The following is an 18050-nucleotide window of genomic DNA, read 5'->3' as shown; positions in this document are numbered from 1 at the left end:
AGTCTGACACACATGCTGCTTTGGCCACTCCTCGCTTTTTTTAATTTATCACTTGCATTATTTCATTATGATTACTTTACTACTTGTGCATTCATGGCTTCAGCTTACAAGTGGAAATTTCAAACAAAGAATCGCCCAGAGATGAGTTTAATTTATGAGGTATACCCACACCTGTGTCGTCAGTTATCTTTGATCCCATGAAAATGGGCTGATTTTAAGAAAGGTTCCAGTTCCCCAGCACTTAAGTCTCTTTGTTTAACATCTAAAACTAAATATTTAATCTAAAAATACACCAAGCATTTTTAGAAGCATTATTTGTTTGTTTTTTGTGTGTATTTGGAGAGGGGGGAAAAATCATGTCTATTCAGCACAAACCTTAAACTAAGAGCCTTGGATGAAACTTGGATGCTCATGATTAAAAGGTACACTTTTATTTTGATCTTTTAATGACATAAGTATTAAAAATAAACGTACACATAAAAAGTATCATTAAAAAAAACATTGCATTATAAAAAAGTTACATTTTCTTGTTCTTAAAGAAGTTAGTGGTATTTTAACAGAGGAGCTCTGAAGTGACATAAAAATTGTTTCCTCTTTTTCTTTGTTTTAAGACAAATACCACAAATAAGTAGTCCACTACATTTAAAACCTAAAACTCAGTTTGATTTAATGATGCTTTCTAACATTAGCTGCTTATCTATCCGTGTCAAAGTAACTACAAGAGTACTCACTTACTGAAGTGAACTTTCTGGTAAATCTCACATCAATTTGAATCAAAATCTTTTCTAAGCATTTCATATGTGTGTGTGTGACTGCAGGCATGTGCGTGTCAGGCCTTGACACAGGCTTCTTTGCAGCTCTTCTCAGTATCAAACTTGTTGTCATTCCCTAAGCAGCCTCCAAACCAGAACTGAGCACAGGAATTCGCCGTGGGATCGTAGTACCACTTCACCACATATTCCCGACACGGCCCTGGATCCAGGGTCTGGGTGCAGCGCTCGGCTAGAGACCACAAAAAATAGTGTTATCAGAGACGACACCTGTGCTAGCAGCCCTGTGGGGACTCTTATTCTTTTGCTGTGTTCAGTTACTGGTAAATATGTTTTCTTTTTTTGTTTAATGGGACAAGGACAGAGGGGCAAAATAAAGCATTGAAACATGGTTTAAAGTTTCCTGTATTGTAATATATTAAGCACTCTGCAGAACTAAGGACATCTGGGAGAGAAACTGAAAATGGCACTAGAATCAAAATGTGGGACCTAACAGTTTCTAATAGATCAACAATGTGACTTTCATGGTGTAGACAGAGGAATTACATTAGAGGATTGCTTTGATCCTCTGATGACCATCAATGTTTGTAGCAAGGTTTACACCAATCCAAATAAAAGCTGCTGGACAACACTGACCAATATTTCTGGCCCTACAAGGCAGTTCAATTCTTACAAGATTCATGAGATCATGATTATGAGAGAATCCTTCAGTGTTCTGTTTGAAAGTGGTATTTAGGGTTGATTCCAGTCAAGTTTTGCTGCCTAAATCATCCAGTTGACTGAGTGATACCTATCCCTATATTATCACATTTTGTGACAGCTGTTTGAAACAGCAACCTTTTTAAAGCAATTTAAAAGCTTAATTTTACTGCTCTGAAGCATCAGAGCAGTAAGAAGAATGCAGGTGTTTACAGCGTTTGTACAGAAATGTCTTTGAAAAATAAGATATGAATCCTATAGTTTCAAATGCATGTTTAAATTGTGTGACAGTTCTTGCTCAGAGCCACTGATGGATATTCTCCAGCAGGGGGCGGCTCTTTTAGATAGAGGAAAAAAAAAAACAAAACATTTTTGCTTCCCTTGATCTGCAAGTTCCTGATGACTTAAGGCCTCACTCTAATTGTTTACCCAGTAAATTCCAATTGGATTAAAATGCTAATTTTTGTAAATAATTAGTATTTTAAATTAAATCCCTGTAATAGTTAGAAATGATGACAAAGCGGGGCATGCTTTAGCGTGGGCCGTACTTGTAATTAACCAGTTCTTCAGTTCCAGTAAGCATTTGCTTTTGATCTCTGATAACGATTACCAAGAGGTCAAGAGCAAAAATACTCAGCTCAAAGATTTACAATCTCATTAACCAATGGGTGAAGTCACTGTGGCCATGTCCAGCCTTTACAGTGGCTTGCAAAAGTATTCGGCCCCCTTGAACGTTTCCACATTTTGTCACATTACAGCCACAAACATGAATCAATGTTATTGGAATTCCACGTGAAGGACCAAAACAAAGTGGTGTACACGTGAGAAGTGGAACGAAAATAATACATGATTCCAAACATTTTTTACAAATAAATAACTGAAAAGTGGGGCGTGCGTAATTATTCAGCCCCCTGAGTCGATACCTTGTAGAACCACCTTTTGCTGCCAGTCTTTTAGGGTCTGTCTCTACCAGCTTTGCACACCTACAGACTGAAATCTTTGCCCACTCTTCTTTGCAAAACAGCTCCAGCTCAGTCAGATTAGATGGACAGCGTTTGTGAACAGCAGTTTTCAGATCTTGCCACAGATTCTCGATTGGATTTAGATCTGGACTTTCACTGGGCCAGTCTAACACATGGATATGTTTTGTTTTAAGCCATTCCATTGTTGCCCTGGCTTTATGTTTAGGGTCGTTGTCCTGCTGGAAGGTGAACCTCCGCCCCAGTCTCAAGTCTTTTGCAGACTGCAAGAGGTTTTCTTCCAAGGTTGCCCTGTATTTGGCTCCATCCATCTTCCCATCAACTCTGACCAGCTTCCCTGTCCCCGCTGAAGAGAAGCACCCCCAGAGCATGATGCTGCCACCACCATATCTGACAGTGGGGATGGTGTGTTCAGAGTGATGTGCAGTGTTAGTTTTCCTCCACACATAGCGTTTTGCATTTTGGCCAAAAAGTTCCATTTTGGTCTCATCTGACCAGAGCACCTTCTTCCACATGTTTGCTGTGTTCCCACATGGCTTGTGGCAAACTGCAAACGGGACTTCTTATGGTTTTCTGTTAACAATGGCTTTCTTCTTGCCACTCTTCCATAAAGGCCAACTTTGTGCAGTGCACGACTAATAGTTGTCCTATGGACAGATTCCCCCACCTGAGCTGTGGATCTCTGCAGCTCGTCCAGTTCCATACTCCTTCCATTTCTGAATGATCGCTTGAACAGTGCTCCGTGGGATGTTCAAGGCTTGGGAAATCTTTTTGTAGCCTAAGCCTGCTTTAAATTTCTCAATAATTTTATCCCTGACCTGTCTGGTGTGTTCTTTGGACTTCATGGTGTTGTTGCTCCCAATATTCTCTTAGACAACCTCTGAGGCATCACAGAGCAGCTGTATTTGTACTGACATTAGATTACACACAGGTGCACTCTATTTAGTCATTAGCACTCATCAGGCATGTCTATGGGCAGCTGACTGCACTCAGACCAAAGGGGGCTGAATAATTACACACACCCCACTTTTCAGTTATTTATTTGTTAAAAATGTTTGGAATCATGTATGATTTTCGTTCCACTTCTCACGTGTGCACCACTTTGTGTTGGTCTTTCACGGGGAATTCCAATAAAATTGATTCATGTTTGTGGCTGTAATGTGACAAAATGTGGAAAAGTTCAAGGGGGCCGAATACTTTTGCAAGCCACTGTATATTCACTGTATGTCTGAAAGCTTGTTTGTTGGATTAACATGAGTAACGCTTATTTGATTTCTTGCCAACAGATCCAGGAGATTTACTGGTTCCAGGAAACCTTGAAGTGATGATGAGATTCCAGGAAGTCAGATCTCCCAACTCAGAAATAGTGCATCAGATAAAGTCATAGACTGAACTCAAAAGACATCTGTCTTCTCATCAAAACAGGAACAAACCTTACATGTAGGCTGACTTTAGGATAAAAATGATTAGAATTTGTAAAAATACATTAGCTACTACTTAGATGCACAGAAGAGGCTTTATCTATCATTTTAGGGGACACCTTTATTTCTCCATCTTACAGTCTCTGCTGCAGACTGTCAGCAGTTACCTGATAGGAAGTTGTCAGAGGACAGCAGGGGCGGAGTTGGTACCGGTGGTATCTTCTCCTCAGGCGGAGTCTTCAGAGTAGGACCAGCTGGCCCGATGGCTCCGGTCATCACCACATCGTGTGTGGGGTTGTTCACATCAAACTGTGGGAGGAACTCTGTTACCGGCCTGAAGGGCTCCCTGTCGAAGAACGGAAGCCTCTGAGTTTCTAAGGTGGTCCTACTGTTCATCGTCGGCCTCTTTCTAGAGGTGGACTCACCGTCAGGGTGTGAACCAGGAGGGCCGGGCTGAAACAGGCACAGAAAAATATTTTAATGTTTAGTTTATCTTACTGTAGAGAGGTACAGAGGTCACCAGGCGACACCTGAGCTAGTCATAGTCACTGAGTGAAATCTGTGGGAAGTGGTGCAGAGCTTCAGAGCAGCTGAAGACAACAGATTTACACAAGAGCTCAGAGATTTACATACATTTTACTAAGAGTCTTTAACTTTGAGGGAAACAATCACCAGCCATTTGAGTTATTTAAGAATGTGGTCCACATTTTGTTTTGCTTTTTTAATTTTGATATAAATATTAACAGAAGAAAATATTTTAGGGTCTTTAGGCAGTTATTCGTAACTCATTGATGACCCCAAGAGGAATGTTTTAAGCACTGTGGTGCTTTCAGCTTGAGCATGTTGGCATATTTAGACAAATGGCAACATTTGCTGAGTTTTTGAATTGGTAAATGTTTTGATATTTCACCTGAATAAAGAAAAATCTGACCTGCTGTTGGCGCTAGAGAAAAAGTCACCAAACTGTGAAGATGATTTTAGTGTCCTTTCGATATTGCAACAGGGTCTGAGCGCACAGAACAAAGTTTAAAAAAACCAGCACGTTTTCACCATTTTCTGGACTCTCCTGAAGTCTCCTGTGAAAGTGGGAGTGTCCGTGTCTGTCCTGTATGGCGGTTCTCGAGCGTTGCTGGAGACTTCTGGGATTCCTGGAGGAAGCCCCGAGCTCGGGATGGAGCTGAACAAGTGTCTCTCTCCGTTTTCACAGATATGACTCAAAAGTTTTTTCTCCAGAGCTGCAAACACCAGAAGACAAATGGACAGTTCTACTCTGCATTTAACAACACAGCAGTTTTTCTGAGGGAGTATTTCTGAACCAAAGCACACAAATACAAGACGTTCCCCAGTTTCAGGTTCATCATATTTACTTTCATGTTCAGGTGCAGATTGAGGATATGCTAGAAAACAGGAAAATGAGACATCTGTGCCCGCTTCACTTCTTTATAATGATAAATGTTCAGTCTCGCAGTTAGTATTGTGTGGAAAATTAAACTCATGAATCTCTGGATAAGACGCATGACTTATCCAAACTCCAATACGAAAGAAAACTATTTATATTTTTTAAGTTTGCTTGGTTTTGAATTGATTGCAGTTTTTCTTACGGGAATTGGTTTGCCTTGTTTATTGGTTTGCTGCGTTGGTTGTGCTCTTCTTGTGTTAGAATCAAGTAGGATCACAGCTGCAGGTTTTCAGTTGGTTAAAGTAAAATGGTTCTTTCTAAATCCACTTTATTGTATTATACTAGGCTTTTTACTTAGCATTTTTTGCTGCATTTCAGTCAGACAAAACTATCAGATCATAAAGCCTGTGTCAAGGCCAGTCACCTGCAAGTGTTGTGAATTCATCGATCAGGTACAAGTGATCACTGTCGGGGTCAGTGGCCATGAAGTTGAGCTCCTTCTTGAACTCTTTGTACAGTGGATCGCTTTTGTTCACCACTCCGATCACGAACATCTCAATGTTGCTTCTCTGGGCTTCTGTCACGGCGCTCTCCAGACTGACCGAGTCCCTCTTATCGGCCTGTCCGTCGGTGATGATGATCGACACCTTCCTCACACCTGGCCGGGCTGCCTTGAACACCTGGTTGGCCTGTTGGATGGCACTGCCTGTGAATGTGCCCTCGCCCAGGTAGGTCATGGAATGCACAGCAGACTTGATCTCATCGAGGCTGGCTTCCTGTCTGAGGCTGACCACCACCATGTTTATGTGGCTGTAGAGGACCACGCCAACACGAGTGATGTCCCGGCTGACCGAGGTGTGGTCGATCAGGGCGTTCACAAAGTCTTTGATCACGTTGAAGTTTTCCGGGCCGACGCTCTCTGAGCTGTCGATCACAAAGACGAGCTCCAAGGGTGTCTGGCGGCACGTCAGTGCACAACCTGATGACATGGAGCAAAAACACGACCAGAGGAGCAAATAAAGGTTAATGACTAAAGAGGAAACTAATCCTTGGTGACTGATTTAAGGAAAACTAAGATTCACAAACTTAATTTTGTGACTTACTGCAGATGGATTTTACTATTTTGATGATTTCATCCCTCTGTGAAAGAGAGTACAATATTTTAGAGGTGGTTCAACACATTTTTTTATTTGTCTTTTTAACATATGTTATTGGTTAAGTTAGGGACCCTATTATACATTTCCATAACATCTAACATGCACTGTTACTGTTGTGGATGCTGATGTTAAATATGGCAACACAAACAAATAATATCTGTGAGTGTCAAGCTCAGGTTTTTAACTCTGAGTTTCATGCCTTTTTTTCTAAACCCTGGATATGTATGATGTGAGAAAGAGCAGATGTCCTTAAGTGTCAACTCAGTCACAGAAGCCACACCCACCTGTTACTTAAATCTCCGCATGCGGAGAAAAACTCAATAATTTCTGAAGACACAGTCGATGCATCAATGACAACAGACATGACATTATGTTAAATACAGCATAAAATGAGCTGGCAGGAGGTGGGTTACAAAGTGGTTTGCAGATCTGCAGCAACAGCACGCAGGCTAAAAAACCTTAAATAGTGTCCCTATATAAGATTATACAGTTGGCTGTCTAGACGATTATCAGCAAACCATTAGCTCATGTGGGTAGTACCAGCGTCTAATGAAAAAATAATCTGAGATTTAATTGGTTTAGAGCTATTTTAAGTGTACTCATACTTACTGTAAGTCCAGGTTCCCCCTTCTGTCCTGTTTTGCCCTGTCATTTAAAACAAGTCATTATTTAGGAAAACACTATAGCATTTTCTGACTTAAATTGTTCTGTTAACCTACAGTTACAGAATGACTTCTTAATTCATCAAGACTTTCTTCAGAGAAGGAAATAAAAGTTAGTATTATGTCTGGCAAAAATATATCAGTACCAGAGGTCCGATGATGCCCGGCTCTCCAGGTTCCCCTCTGTCTCCCTTATTGCCTTTCTCACCTCTGAACCCTCGGTCCCCCTGCAGGAGGAAAAGAACACAAATTTTTTCAGTGTATAAATGACAAAGTAAAGCCGTTATAGCAAACGATGTCCCATCATTCATATTTCGGCCAGAATCGCATTTTTCTGCCCAACATGATCTTTTGCATTCATTGTTGCTTCTGTATGTTTGAGGTGATGACACTGCATAGATTATCTTTCACCTTTATTTGAGTGCTGACTTTAGTTTACATAATAATTCCTCACTTCCCACATTGCGAACATCAAGGTACCTTATCACCCTGCAGACCTTGTCCTGGAGGACCTCTGGGGCCGGGCATCCCCTGAAATCCAGACTCGCCCTGTAAACATTCAGCAGAGTTCATGTTGTCACTCATCCCTGTGTGACCTTTCAGACCTTTATGGTTAATGTTAGTGAGATAATGATATCTAAATTTATGGCAACAATTGTTTCCATACCTGTCTCTAAAAAACTGCATAGATCCACTGAAAAACTTACTGACCCTATCAGATCTTCATTCAAAACAACTCCAGTGTGCTTCTCTTGCTGCTAATGACCACAGCATAAAAGGAGGGAATGTAGGTTCATATGTCTTAGCTAAAATCCAACCAAACCTGTTAGAAAACTCATTATTTAGTTTGCGAGACTCAATGGAAACACAGCAATTCTTTTATCACTGTGTTACCAGAGTGTAGCAAACATGAATTCCCTAAATCAGAATCTTTATTATCTTCATTATTACTTAAAATGTACTTATAGAAACATTCAATAATTCAGCTGCAAGTGAATAAATGTGAGTGACAGGTGACAATGGTACCTTTTGTCCTTGTAACCCTTCTCCAGGTAACCCCTGTGGACCAGGTGGTCCAATTTGGCCAGCTGAACCCTGCAGGAAAAGAAAACTTTATATCTACTTAAGACAACAAAAATACAACAAAATCCATTGTTTTCTACATTTCTGATTACCTTTGGACCAGGTAACCCGATTCCTGGTGGCCCAGCAGGTCCAGGAGGCCCAGGCAAGCCTCTTTCTCCCTGAACGTAAGTTATTAAATATTTATTGATACTTGCAATAATGATAATAGCTTTATTTGTGCATCAGTTTTTAGAACGCACAGTTACAAAATGCTTCATTTAAGTGTACATGCCTACAGACAGACATGCAGTCTTGCATTCTTGCAAACAACATACAGATTTTCAAAAATAAAAGGAAAAATGCAATAATTAAAACTATTATTAATTGCACAAATAAAACTGTTTAAAACCAAAATCATCACAGCAACAAAAGGAAAGTCAGAAAAAGTCGTTATTTGTATTTTTTATCAAACAAGAAAGCAGAAGCTTTTGGATAATAGGTCAGATAAAAGGTAAGACTTCAATTCAACTTTATTATATAGCACCAAATCACAACAGCAGTTGCCTCAAGGTGCTTTGAAGAGTAAACAGGGGAACTGTTTATTCCTTTTCAAAATCTGACTATCTAAATTATCTATTTAAATGTTCCTAAGAGGTGAAGAGAACTACTCCATAATAATAATTTTTTAAAAAGCCAGTATTTTTACTTACCTTTGTTCCAGGTAAACCAATCCCATCTGGTCCAGTCTCTCCCATCAGGCCAGGAGGCCCGGGAAGTCCCTAAGAATATTTTTTTCAATTGACATTGAAACCTGAGTGTGATTACTTGGAGTCTTGTGCTGATAAAAGAGGCTGTAATCTGGTTTGATACTCACTGGGGGGCCAGTGAAACCTTCTCCTTTTAGTCCAGGTGGCCCAAGGGGGCCCTGTGGCCCTCTGTCACCCTACAAACCAAAACTTAATTGTACTCACATACTTTACTGGGGAGGATAACTGAAGAGTAAACCGGAAGTGAACTGACCTTGGATCCAGGTGAACCAATTCCTGGGTCTCCCACAGCTCCGGGTGGACCTTGTGGACCTGGTTCTCCCTGACAAAACCCAGAAGTAAAGCTGTTACTTTCAACATTATGCACTCCACACTGTATATAAATGCCACTTGTTTTGCACATATTCAACTCTGTATATTTTATATATTTTATTATTATTATTATTATTATTTTTTTTTTTTTTTTTTTTTACTATTTAATTTGTAAAAATGTGTATACACACACACACACACACACACACACACGTAGGAAAATATTTAGTATACACATCCAGAAATGCATACACTATTATATATTGTACATATATTTATTAGTTTCAGGTTGGCCATTCTTGTATTTTGCTCGTTTGTGTTGTTGTGTTTGCACATCTCTGTTGCTTGTGGGGCTCGCACACAAGAATTTCACTCGCATGTGCTGTGCCAGTGTGCCTGCACATGTGATGTGACAATAAAAGTGATTTGATTTGATTTGATACTATTACTGAAAGTCACACCAACTTTAGTTATGCAGCCTTGATTTACCTTGGCCCCCGCTATACCCCTGCCAGTAAGTCCAGCTGGACCTGGTAGCCCCATAATTCCTGGTTGCCCCTGGAGGAGAAAGCACTTATTAGAAAGATAACGGTACACAAAGCCATTTAAAAATAATTCCCTGAATGCATGATAATATCTAATCATGGCCTTTTTTTAGAACCTGACGGATACCATGGTATCAGTCATACACTTTAACAGAACAATTTCAAATTTTGTAAATTTTTTAATACATTTTTATATTTTCTCTCTTTCCTCACTGCTTGCACCCTGGATGGGCCGGTAACACGTCCAGATGCAACCTATACCTCGTACATGTTCCAGGCACCCCTACCACTCTGAAGTTGTACAAAATAGATGGCTGGAAGGAGGGACGGATGTGCTGTTTGTGTAACTGTAGCAGCAGATTTCTGTTTTTTTTTTGGGGGGGGGTTCCATTTAAGAATTTACTAGTTCACTAATTAACCTTCTGGTTTGCAGGTAGGTCCATGTTGGAAATAAGGTGCTTCTTAAAGCCTGTTTTTGTTTTTTCTGAGTTTGGACCAACATTTAAAGCATGTACATTTTATGTAGCAACAATATTACTTTGACTTGATGTACACTCAGTAATCCAAAAACAACTCCAAATAACATCATCAGTGTGAGTGAAATGCTTCTCTCAGTCTCCAGATATCACTTTGACTGCTGTGTAAAATTATTATGACATTTTTTTCTAAAATGCTTCTGGTAAACACACACATACCTTTGGGCCCATTGGCCCCACAGGACCGACTGCACCTTGCTGGCCTCTGGACCCCCGGTCCCCTTTGTCTCCCTGTCAGAATAACACAAAACAACCTGTAAACAATCTTCTGGATTGTGGCTAAGTGCTTATAACCTCTAGAACAAAATATGGAGATCTGATCTGAAACACAGACACACTGTTACCTTCTCTCCTGGGACACCTTTGCCAGGAGCCCCATCAGCTCCCCGGGGCCCCGATAACCCAAGGTCCCCCTGATCAGTAAATGACACAGTGGACAGACAGACTGGTAAAATGTATTTAAAGTACATTTAACAAGCAGAAAACTGACTGACATCAGGCTTCATTACCTTTGGTCCTGGGATTCCATCTTCTCCTGGCTGACCAGGTATACCTGATAACCCCTCAGCTCCAGGGTCACCCTGAAACAGCAAAATGACACAAAAGAGTCCCAGAGGGGTTGAAACTATGCAAATACAATCAGCTACATTAAGAAGATGAATATCTGCGTTATGTTGTCTTTAATTAAGAAGCTATGGCTAGGAGGCAGTTAGCTTGGGTTAGCATGAAGGCTGGAAGCAGGATTGGTGGCTAACCTACAGTTGTCCAAATGAAATAAAATGCATCTTCCAGTTCATAAAATATTGCTCTAACTTTGCAGTAATACCACTTAAAGTTAATTGAGGAATATCTAGAAGAAATTGCTGCTATGGTGGCACCCTATTACATCACCACACTCAAATTTTCGTTGAGCTCTTTAGAAAGACCCCATTCTTTCAGATGTTTGTAAAAACAGGCTGCATATCTAAGTGCTTGTACACTTGTGTCAAGGGGACTGAAAACACAAAAGGTGTGGCCAAAGATTCATATTAAGTATTATATGTGGATTTGTGGTCAGTTTTTCTTAATATTACTCTGACTACAGGAAGTAACAGCAGGAGTAGTGCAGCAGTGCAAAGAGGACTTACTTTGGGCCCTGGTTCTCCAACACCTCGCTCACCTGGTAGTCCTGGCTCACCTGAGAGGCCCTGATCCCCCTGAAGGTAATAGTCACATAGTCATTTGGGTATTCAAAAAAAGATGTAAATATTTAGTATCATCTATAAGAGTTTCTTTCGTATGAATTTCTTGAAACACCAGAGCACTGCATCTTTAGAAAACATTACTCAGAAACGTAAAGGATATTTGTTTCTCATTATTTTCTGTCATATATACCTTGGGTTTGCCAGTGAGTGTTAATGGTACGTGGCACAACAAATGATAGACTATATGTAAAATATGGACCTTATTATAATAGTATATAGCATAGCATACTACAGACTCAATTGCTGCTTTAGAGTCCGATTTTTCCCTGTTACTATTTTAAACTGAATTGACTGAATTATGTCTTAACCTCCAGCAGCCAGTAAACCCTCTGATTCAGAGGAAGACCGATTCACAATCATCATCTTGTCTGTTATTGTGTGTCTTACCTTTGGTCCTGCTATTCCAACACCTGGAGCTCCTTTGGGTCCTGGAGGCCCAGCTGGACCCTGATCTCCCTGAAGGAAAAAAAGAGAGTTAAGTTGAAGAGGGGGGGGGCGGCTTGTTTGATTTTTTAGCATGGTGGTTAGCGCCTTCTTGCCAGCAAGATGGTCCTCAGTTTGAATCCACCATCCAGGCAGGGCCTTTCTATGTGGAGTTGACCCAAAACACATGGATGGGGTTACGTCAATTGGAGACGGTAAAATTATACGTAGGTGTGACTTGAATGTGAATGGTTGTCTGTTTAGTGGCCCCTATGCCAGCTGGGATATGCTGTAGTCCCCGTGCAACACTGAAGTGGATCAGTGGAAGAAGCTGGATGTTTCTAAATCTATTTTTGATGAGAAAAGTCAAAGTGACAGTATAACATGTCTGCCTTCAGTTTCAGTTTTTATTTCTAAATGAAACATTAGTCAGGACTGTGTTGAAGGACATGAATTCTTTGTTATTGTTAATCTAATGTTTTTTGGATTTCCCAGGCTTAAATTTCACTGTGTATGTGTATTTACTGTGTATTAACAAGGTCAGACGAGTAAAATCATTGTGTAATAAAATATGCTTAAACAAAAAGTCTCTTTAAAGGTTACGACGTGAAAGAGGGTGAAAATGTTCATCCGAGTCAGAGCACGACTAAAGCTGAAAGATGAGACGAATAAAACAGATGAGACGTTTTGACATAAATATGTGTGATTTCATGTCTCAGTGTCTATTTCAAACTCTCTGCTTACCTGACCGACTGATGTTGGAGAGAAAAACTCCTCAAAACCAATTACTGATAATTTTTCTATGAAATGATGTTACAGTTCACCAGGTGCTTACGATTATTTCAGTTTATATCACATTCATTGAGTCTGTTATTGCATGTACATCATAGTTTACTGCTTACAGTGGAAAGCCCTTCACATCAAGAGAATTTCTTTTTTCCTTTTTACGATTCAAAAAACTTGTAAATCTTTAAATACTTGTAAACATTTCCACTACTGGAAATCATCACAAAAGGATTAGCCGAGCAGTTTGCTGAAAAATAGGAATAATTAATGACTTTTAAATTTTTTACTTAACAAAGCCATCAAGCTGACAAAATGAGACCCTTTGATGGACTCATTCTGGCCCCTGGGCCACATGTTTGACATGTTTACCTTTTCTCCTTGAAGTCCTGGACCAGGAGCACCAACTGGACCTTGATTTCCTGGTGGACCAAAATTGCCCTGAGAAAAAGGAATAGAAGAAATGCAATGATTAAAGATTCAGATCTGTACATGGAGACATTGATGAGGAATTCAGCAGTAAATTTTAGTTAAATCACCTTGTCACCTTTGATCCCAATACCAGGAGGCCCACGACTTCCCTTTGGACCTTCATATCCTCGATCACCCTAAAGAAAATATGAGAAATCTGATTTATACATAGCTGTATGTAAATTATACAATTAAGAACAGCAATCTTTCAATCCTACCACTTACACTGATCTGTATATTTTTTTAAAATACAAATTAGTCTTGTTTCTTTTCCTAAACTCTTCTTTGGATGCTGGCTGCATTTTGTTCCATGCTCCAGACATGTTCCAGACTTTTATGCAGTACTGTATGTAATCAAAGACTTTTCCCACCTTTGGTCCTGGAAACCCCTCTCCAGGAGGTCCAGGATTTCCTTGTGTTCCAGGTGATCCTTGAGGTCCCTGGAACAAACAGAACTTTAAATAAAAGTCTGTACTTGTGAAGGTTTTAGTAGCTGCAGATCTAAAACAGAAAAGGGTGATTTTAAAAAGAAAAGGAAAAGCCTAGGACTTACACAAGATTTATTTGAGCTATCAGGCTTAGCTGAAGGTTTGGCTGACAACCCCGATGTAACAAACAGTCAGATCCCATATGGGACAGGGTATTTACTGTATTTGCTTCAGCCTCCCAAATGCAAACTGCTTTGCAACCCATCTCACTTTGGCTCCTCTATTCATGCTGTGTAAGTCTTCCTGCTGCCCTCTAGGCTAATAAAGCATTCATTAACCTCTTCCATGTGCATAAATGTAAGGTTAGGTAAGTCCCAGAACAGAGCTGCGATGTCACTTATTGTGGATAAAAATACCTTTTTCTTGTAATTATTGTGGTCTAAGTTAGCTAACAGGGTAACAAATTCAAAGAAATGCCTAAATGATTACGCATCACAGTAAAATAACCCACAATAACATCAAAAATCATATGGAAAAAAATACTAGAGAGTTCTAGAGAGTAGAGTTCTAGACATTTGTAGAATAAATGGTACATTGAAGCTGTTTTGGTGGCACAAAGCGGCTCAGCAGCTTACGAAGTTATGTCAGTTTTGTCTAACTTTTATCTCACTTGTCTGTATGTTTATATATAAAAGCTCACTACGACACTGTTACTCATAAGATATGAGCTCTTAATGCCAAAGATCCTAATCTTCATACTTACCAGGAGTCCTGGTTCACCTATGCCCGGAGGACCTGCTGGACCTGGTCTTCCCTGATTACCCTTGTCACCCTGTAATTAGTAAAAAGTAAAAACAAAATTTCCCATAACTCAGTAATAAAATATCTTTTTTTATTCAGTGTCTTGCAGTTGTAGCAGTTCAACTGAGATGATTTAATAGGTATTTGAATTCCTTTCTCACAGAAACAAAACCTCACCGCTGTTTGACTTCCAGCAATGAAATATCTCTCTCCATCCTCACTGACATTTTCACTTTGAATTATGATTTTTATAGTAATTGTAATATAAATGTGTCACCTTGGCTCCTGGGAATCCAATACCAATGTCTCCTGGTTGTCCAGGTTCACCGCTGGGTCCTCTTTCTCCCTGAGAGTAATCAAGTTCAAAGGTTTGTATGTTATGTGATGATACAGCAAACAACACAGAAAACAGGTTAACAGAATGTAAAATGACAAGATGACAGATGGTGCCAGGATGCATGTAGTCCTTCTAATCCAATAAAATCATTCTAATCTATTGTTTTATTCTTTATGGGGACCTGTTATGCTCCATATTTTTACTACTGGACCCCCTCTAACATCACACGAAGCCAAGAGTAGAAAAAAATGTTGGGAACTGAGAATTTACATTCACTGCACTTTGGCTATGTTCAGTATGAGAATCCATCATCATGCATTAGAGAGGGAAAAGGCAATAAAAGAACAATCTCAGGGATTCTTTCAGGGAAACTTTGCTGTATACACAGCTGTACAGTACAAGTTTATTCATGAACAACTAAAGTCCTGCTGTGGTAGAATTCAAAATTAAATTAAGATGAAGAAATGTATATGAGAGAACCATCCAATCCAGGATACTGACAAAGCAGTCTAACTGGGCAACTTTAGTCCAAGCAACAAATGCTGTATATAATGCTTATGGAAATGTTTATTGTTTTTATTACACATAAACTCAAAGTGCTTGACATAAGTGCTGAAGGCCCTGAATGTGAGAACATACATGAAAGTTCTCTTGTCACCCTGACACTGACTCAGTAAATCAACCTCACTGTTGAAAAAATACACCACTTAGGAATACTCTTCAAACAGCACAGCCAAAAAAATAAATAACAGCAGAGCATGAACTCAGTCTCTGGATCCAGAAAGACATCTGGGATATTTTCTTGAGAACATCAAGATGATGTCTCCCAATATTTCTTATTTCAGTTTCATAGTGTGTATTTGTGAAGGTAGAATATTCATCTTTATGCAAATCTATTCAAAACCTTTTTGCAAAAAATGACCAGATAAACTTATCCAATCACATAGCTTACTAAAAAACTGTAGTCAGACATTCAGAGTGTCGGCTATTAAAAAAAATGCTATAAATCACATGTGATTTTATCGGCATAAAGACATTTTTGTTAAAAAGAAATGGGGAAGCTCTGTGGCGATGGAAGCAACACCATCTTATTAGGCTTTGGCACACACTGTAAAGGTCAGTATTATGTCCCTCGCTTTCTTGAGCCAAAGCTTATATGTGACCGTGCAGATGTTGTCAGGGAAAGTGTCCGCACAGTCCTGCATATGAATGATGGTGTGTCAGAGATTGCAACATTTTCTTTTTTGTCTGACCAAATAGTCATGATTTTATTGACATGATAATCTAAATGTTTGGGATACATAACTTTTAGTTCCCTAAACTGAAGAAGACTCGTATGCCTGTCAGTAAAACCTGAATATGGACATCATTAAGAGTTTGTATGGAAAAAGAATGAGAATGAGCAACAAGTGAGTTCTTGAGCTTTGGGGGACCTTGTAGACTGCTTTTGCTCAATACAAAGCAGCATTACGAGCATTATTTTAGAATAAAAATATATATTTAAGTTGATAAGGCACTATTTTATTTAGAGATTAATGTCACAGTATCTCAAAAACAGGGTTTTTATATTTTAAGGATAAATTCACAAAATTCTAGAAACTTTTGTGGAAATATCCAAAACTTTACTACATAGTTGTGTAATATAGGTTTTCACAGGACTATATGCACTCCATATAATTTGGAAAAGTCAAACAAGGCTTGACAAGAAGATTCTCTAAAAAAAAAGATGGGAGCAGAGTTTAGGTTTGCAAAACTGCATCTAAAAAACAATTTCTGGAACAATATTCTTTGGACTGATGAGACCAAAGTGGAGATGTTGGGCCTTTGGGATACTTTGAAGCCTAGGCTTATTATTTTGTTGGTTCTCCCCTGGAACCTCTTATTTCCCTAAATTGTCTAAAGCCTGAGGGTCACGCTATGAAGCAAGTTCACTGTAGCCAGAGTTTCTTGAAGTTAGCTGGCTTGACAAAACCTAAAACCTCAGAAACATCACAACAGTGGTTATCAGTTTTCTTTGTTCACCCAGGCTTTCTGCTTTAAGCACTGAGCATGCTCACATAAGTGGGTTGTTTCACATGTCATTTAATTTTATTTGTGGTGTAAAATGGATCAACTGAGAACCAGCTACTGCAAACAGACACATTATCCAAGGAAGGGTGAAACAGTCTATTAAAAATATTAAACATATAACAGCGAAAGCCATCACTGGTGCTGCAAAGACACAAGGGTAATGCTGCAGAAAATCATGAATCTTATGAATTCGTGATCATCACCAGCACACAGAGCAATCAAATACATTACATATTACCTCAAATTAATACATTTATTTTACAGCTGGGTGCACATTAGAGCTCTGAAACTTTAAACTTGATGCATTTAAACACTAAAGGTTATTCAGTGAGCTCGGTGCTGACAGTTATGTAGCCTAATGAGGGCTGTTGCCAGAACAAAGAGAAATTTATTCTATTGATTGGGGAACAAATAGTCTACACCTGTAGGCGATCAGTGTTCTAATCTGTGTTTTAGGAGGTGCAGTTCCAGCAGTGTAAAAGACACTTAGCAGCATTAGGACCAAGTATAAAAACATTCAGTAATTTTCTCAGTCGCCAGCTGAAAACATGTAAATTTCAGCGAGGATGCAATGCAGTTTGTGCTTTGGTTGTATTGCTTCAGCAGCTGTATCGCACTAAAAACATACCACAAATAAATCTGCCCTCTGTGTATATGTAGTTCAATGTAGATCTTTATTGAAATGTCTGTTAGTGTTTCTTGTGCTCAGGTTCTTGTTTTTTCTCCCTGGTGCCTCGTTTTCTTTGTGACTCTTTAAATCAACTATTAAATTTCCTCTATTGCTCAGATATTTTTGTTCCTGCAATTTGCATTTGGGTGGCACATCAACTCTGTGAAGAGATTTTGTTGCAGTTTTAAAGGCTAGTCCAACCAAGCAGGAATGACAGAGAATCCATTGCATCTTGAGAAACTTACTTTAGAACCCGATGGGCCTTCAGGACCCACCTCCCCTGGTGGTCCTGGCGCTCCCTGCAAAAGAAATACACATTTACTCATTTATAACCTACATAATCTATAACCTTATATTTAACTTCTCAAATGAATCAAACAAAAAGCAGTCATGTATGAATCAAAAAGGAAGCCCCCACACTGTGTTACTGATCTGCAGGTCAAGACCAACCCACTGCCGCTGAATAAAAAATACAACAGGATTAAGATCGACATTCATGTCTTTCATGCC

General features: G+C 39.4%; 1 protein-coding gene across 3 annotated transcripts in view; it reads right to left on the bottom strand.

Annotated features, from left to right (window-relative positions):
- Positions 1 to 409: 409 nt before the first annotated feature.
- The window catches only part of col28a1b (collagen, type XXVIII, alpha 1b), a 25246-nt gene continuing 7605 nt past the window's right edge, over positions 410 to 18050 (bottom strand). For all 3 annotated transcript variants that reach the window (XM_076890220.1, XM_024804151.2, XM_023153401.3), the window contains 25 exons: positions 17786 to 17839; positions 14741 to 14809; positions 14426 to 14494; positions 13606 to 13674; positions 13303 to 13371; positions 13136 to 13204; positions 11945 to 12013; positions 11441 to 11509; positions 10823 to 10894; positions 10658 to 10726; positions 10473 to 10544; positions 9722 to 9790; positions 9174 to 9242; positions 9028 to 9096; positions 8864 to 8932; positions 8264 to 8332; positions 8115 to 8183; positions 7569 to 7637; positions 7235 to 7315; positions 7036 to 7071; positions 6373 to 6409; positions 5694 to 6248; positions 4921 to 5105; positions 4038 to 4323; positions 410 to 1002 (listed from right to left, as the gene is read on the bottom strand). In XM_076890220.1, the coding sequence (XP_076746335.1) occupies positions 830 to 1002; positions 4038 to 4323; positions 4921 to 5105; positions 5694 to 6248; positions 6373 to 6409; positions 7036 to 7071; positions 7235 to 7315; positions 7569 to 7637; positions 8115 to 8183; positions 8264 to 8332; positions 8864 to 8932; positions 9028 to 9096; positions 9174 to 9242; positions 9722 to 9790; positions 10473 to 10544; positions 10658 to 10726; positions 10823 to 10894; positions 11441 to 11509; positions 11945 to 12013; positions 13136 to 13204; positions 13303 to 13371; positions 13606 to 13674; positions 14426 to 14494; positions 14741 to 14809; positions 17786 to 17839 (2586 nt within the window). In that variant the 3' untranslated portion in view covers positions 410 to 829. The remainder of the gene's footprint in view (positions 1003 to 4037; positions 4324 to 4920; positions 5106 to 5693; positions 6249 to 6372; positions 6410 to 7035; positions 7072 to 7234; positions 7316 to 7568; positions 7638 to 8114; positions 8184 to 8263; positions 8333 to 8863; positions 8933 to 9027; positions 9097 to 9173; positions 9243 to 9721; positions 9791 to 10472; positions 10545 to 10657; positions 10727 to 10822; positions 10895 to 11440; positions 11510 to 11944; positions 12014 to 13135; positions 13205 to 13302; positions 13372 to 13605; positions 13675 to 14425; positions 14495 to 14740; positions 14810 to 17785; positions 17840 to 18050) is intronic.

This window comes from Maylandia zebra, linkage group LG11 (genome assembly GCF_041146795.1).
Source record: "Maylandia zebra isolate NMK-2024a linkage group LG11, Mzebra_GT3a, whole genome shotgun sequence".
NCBI lineage: Eukaryota > Metazoa > Chordata > Actinopteri > Cichliformes > Cichlidae > Maylandia > Maylandia zebra.
The sequence above is the reverse complement of the archived record's forward strand: the minus strand, read 5'-3'. Positions and strand labels throughout refer to the sequence as shown.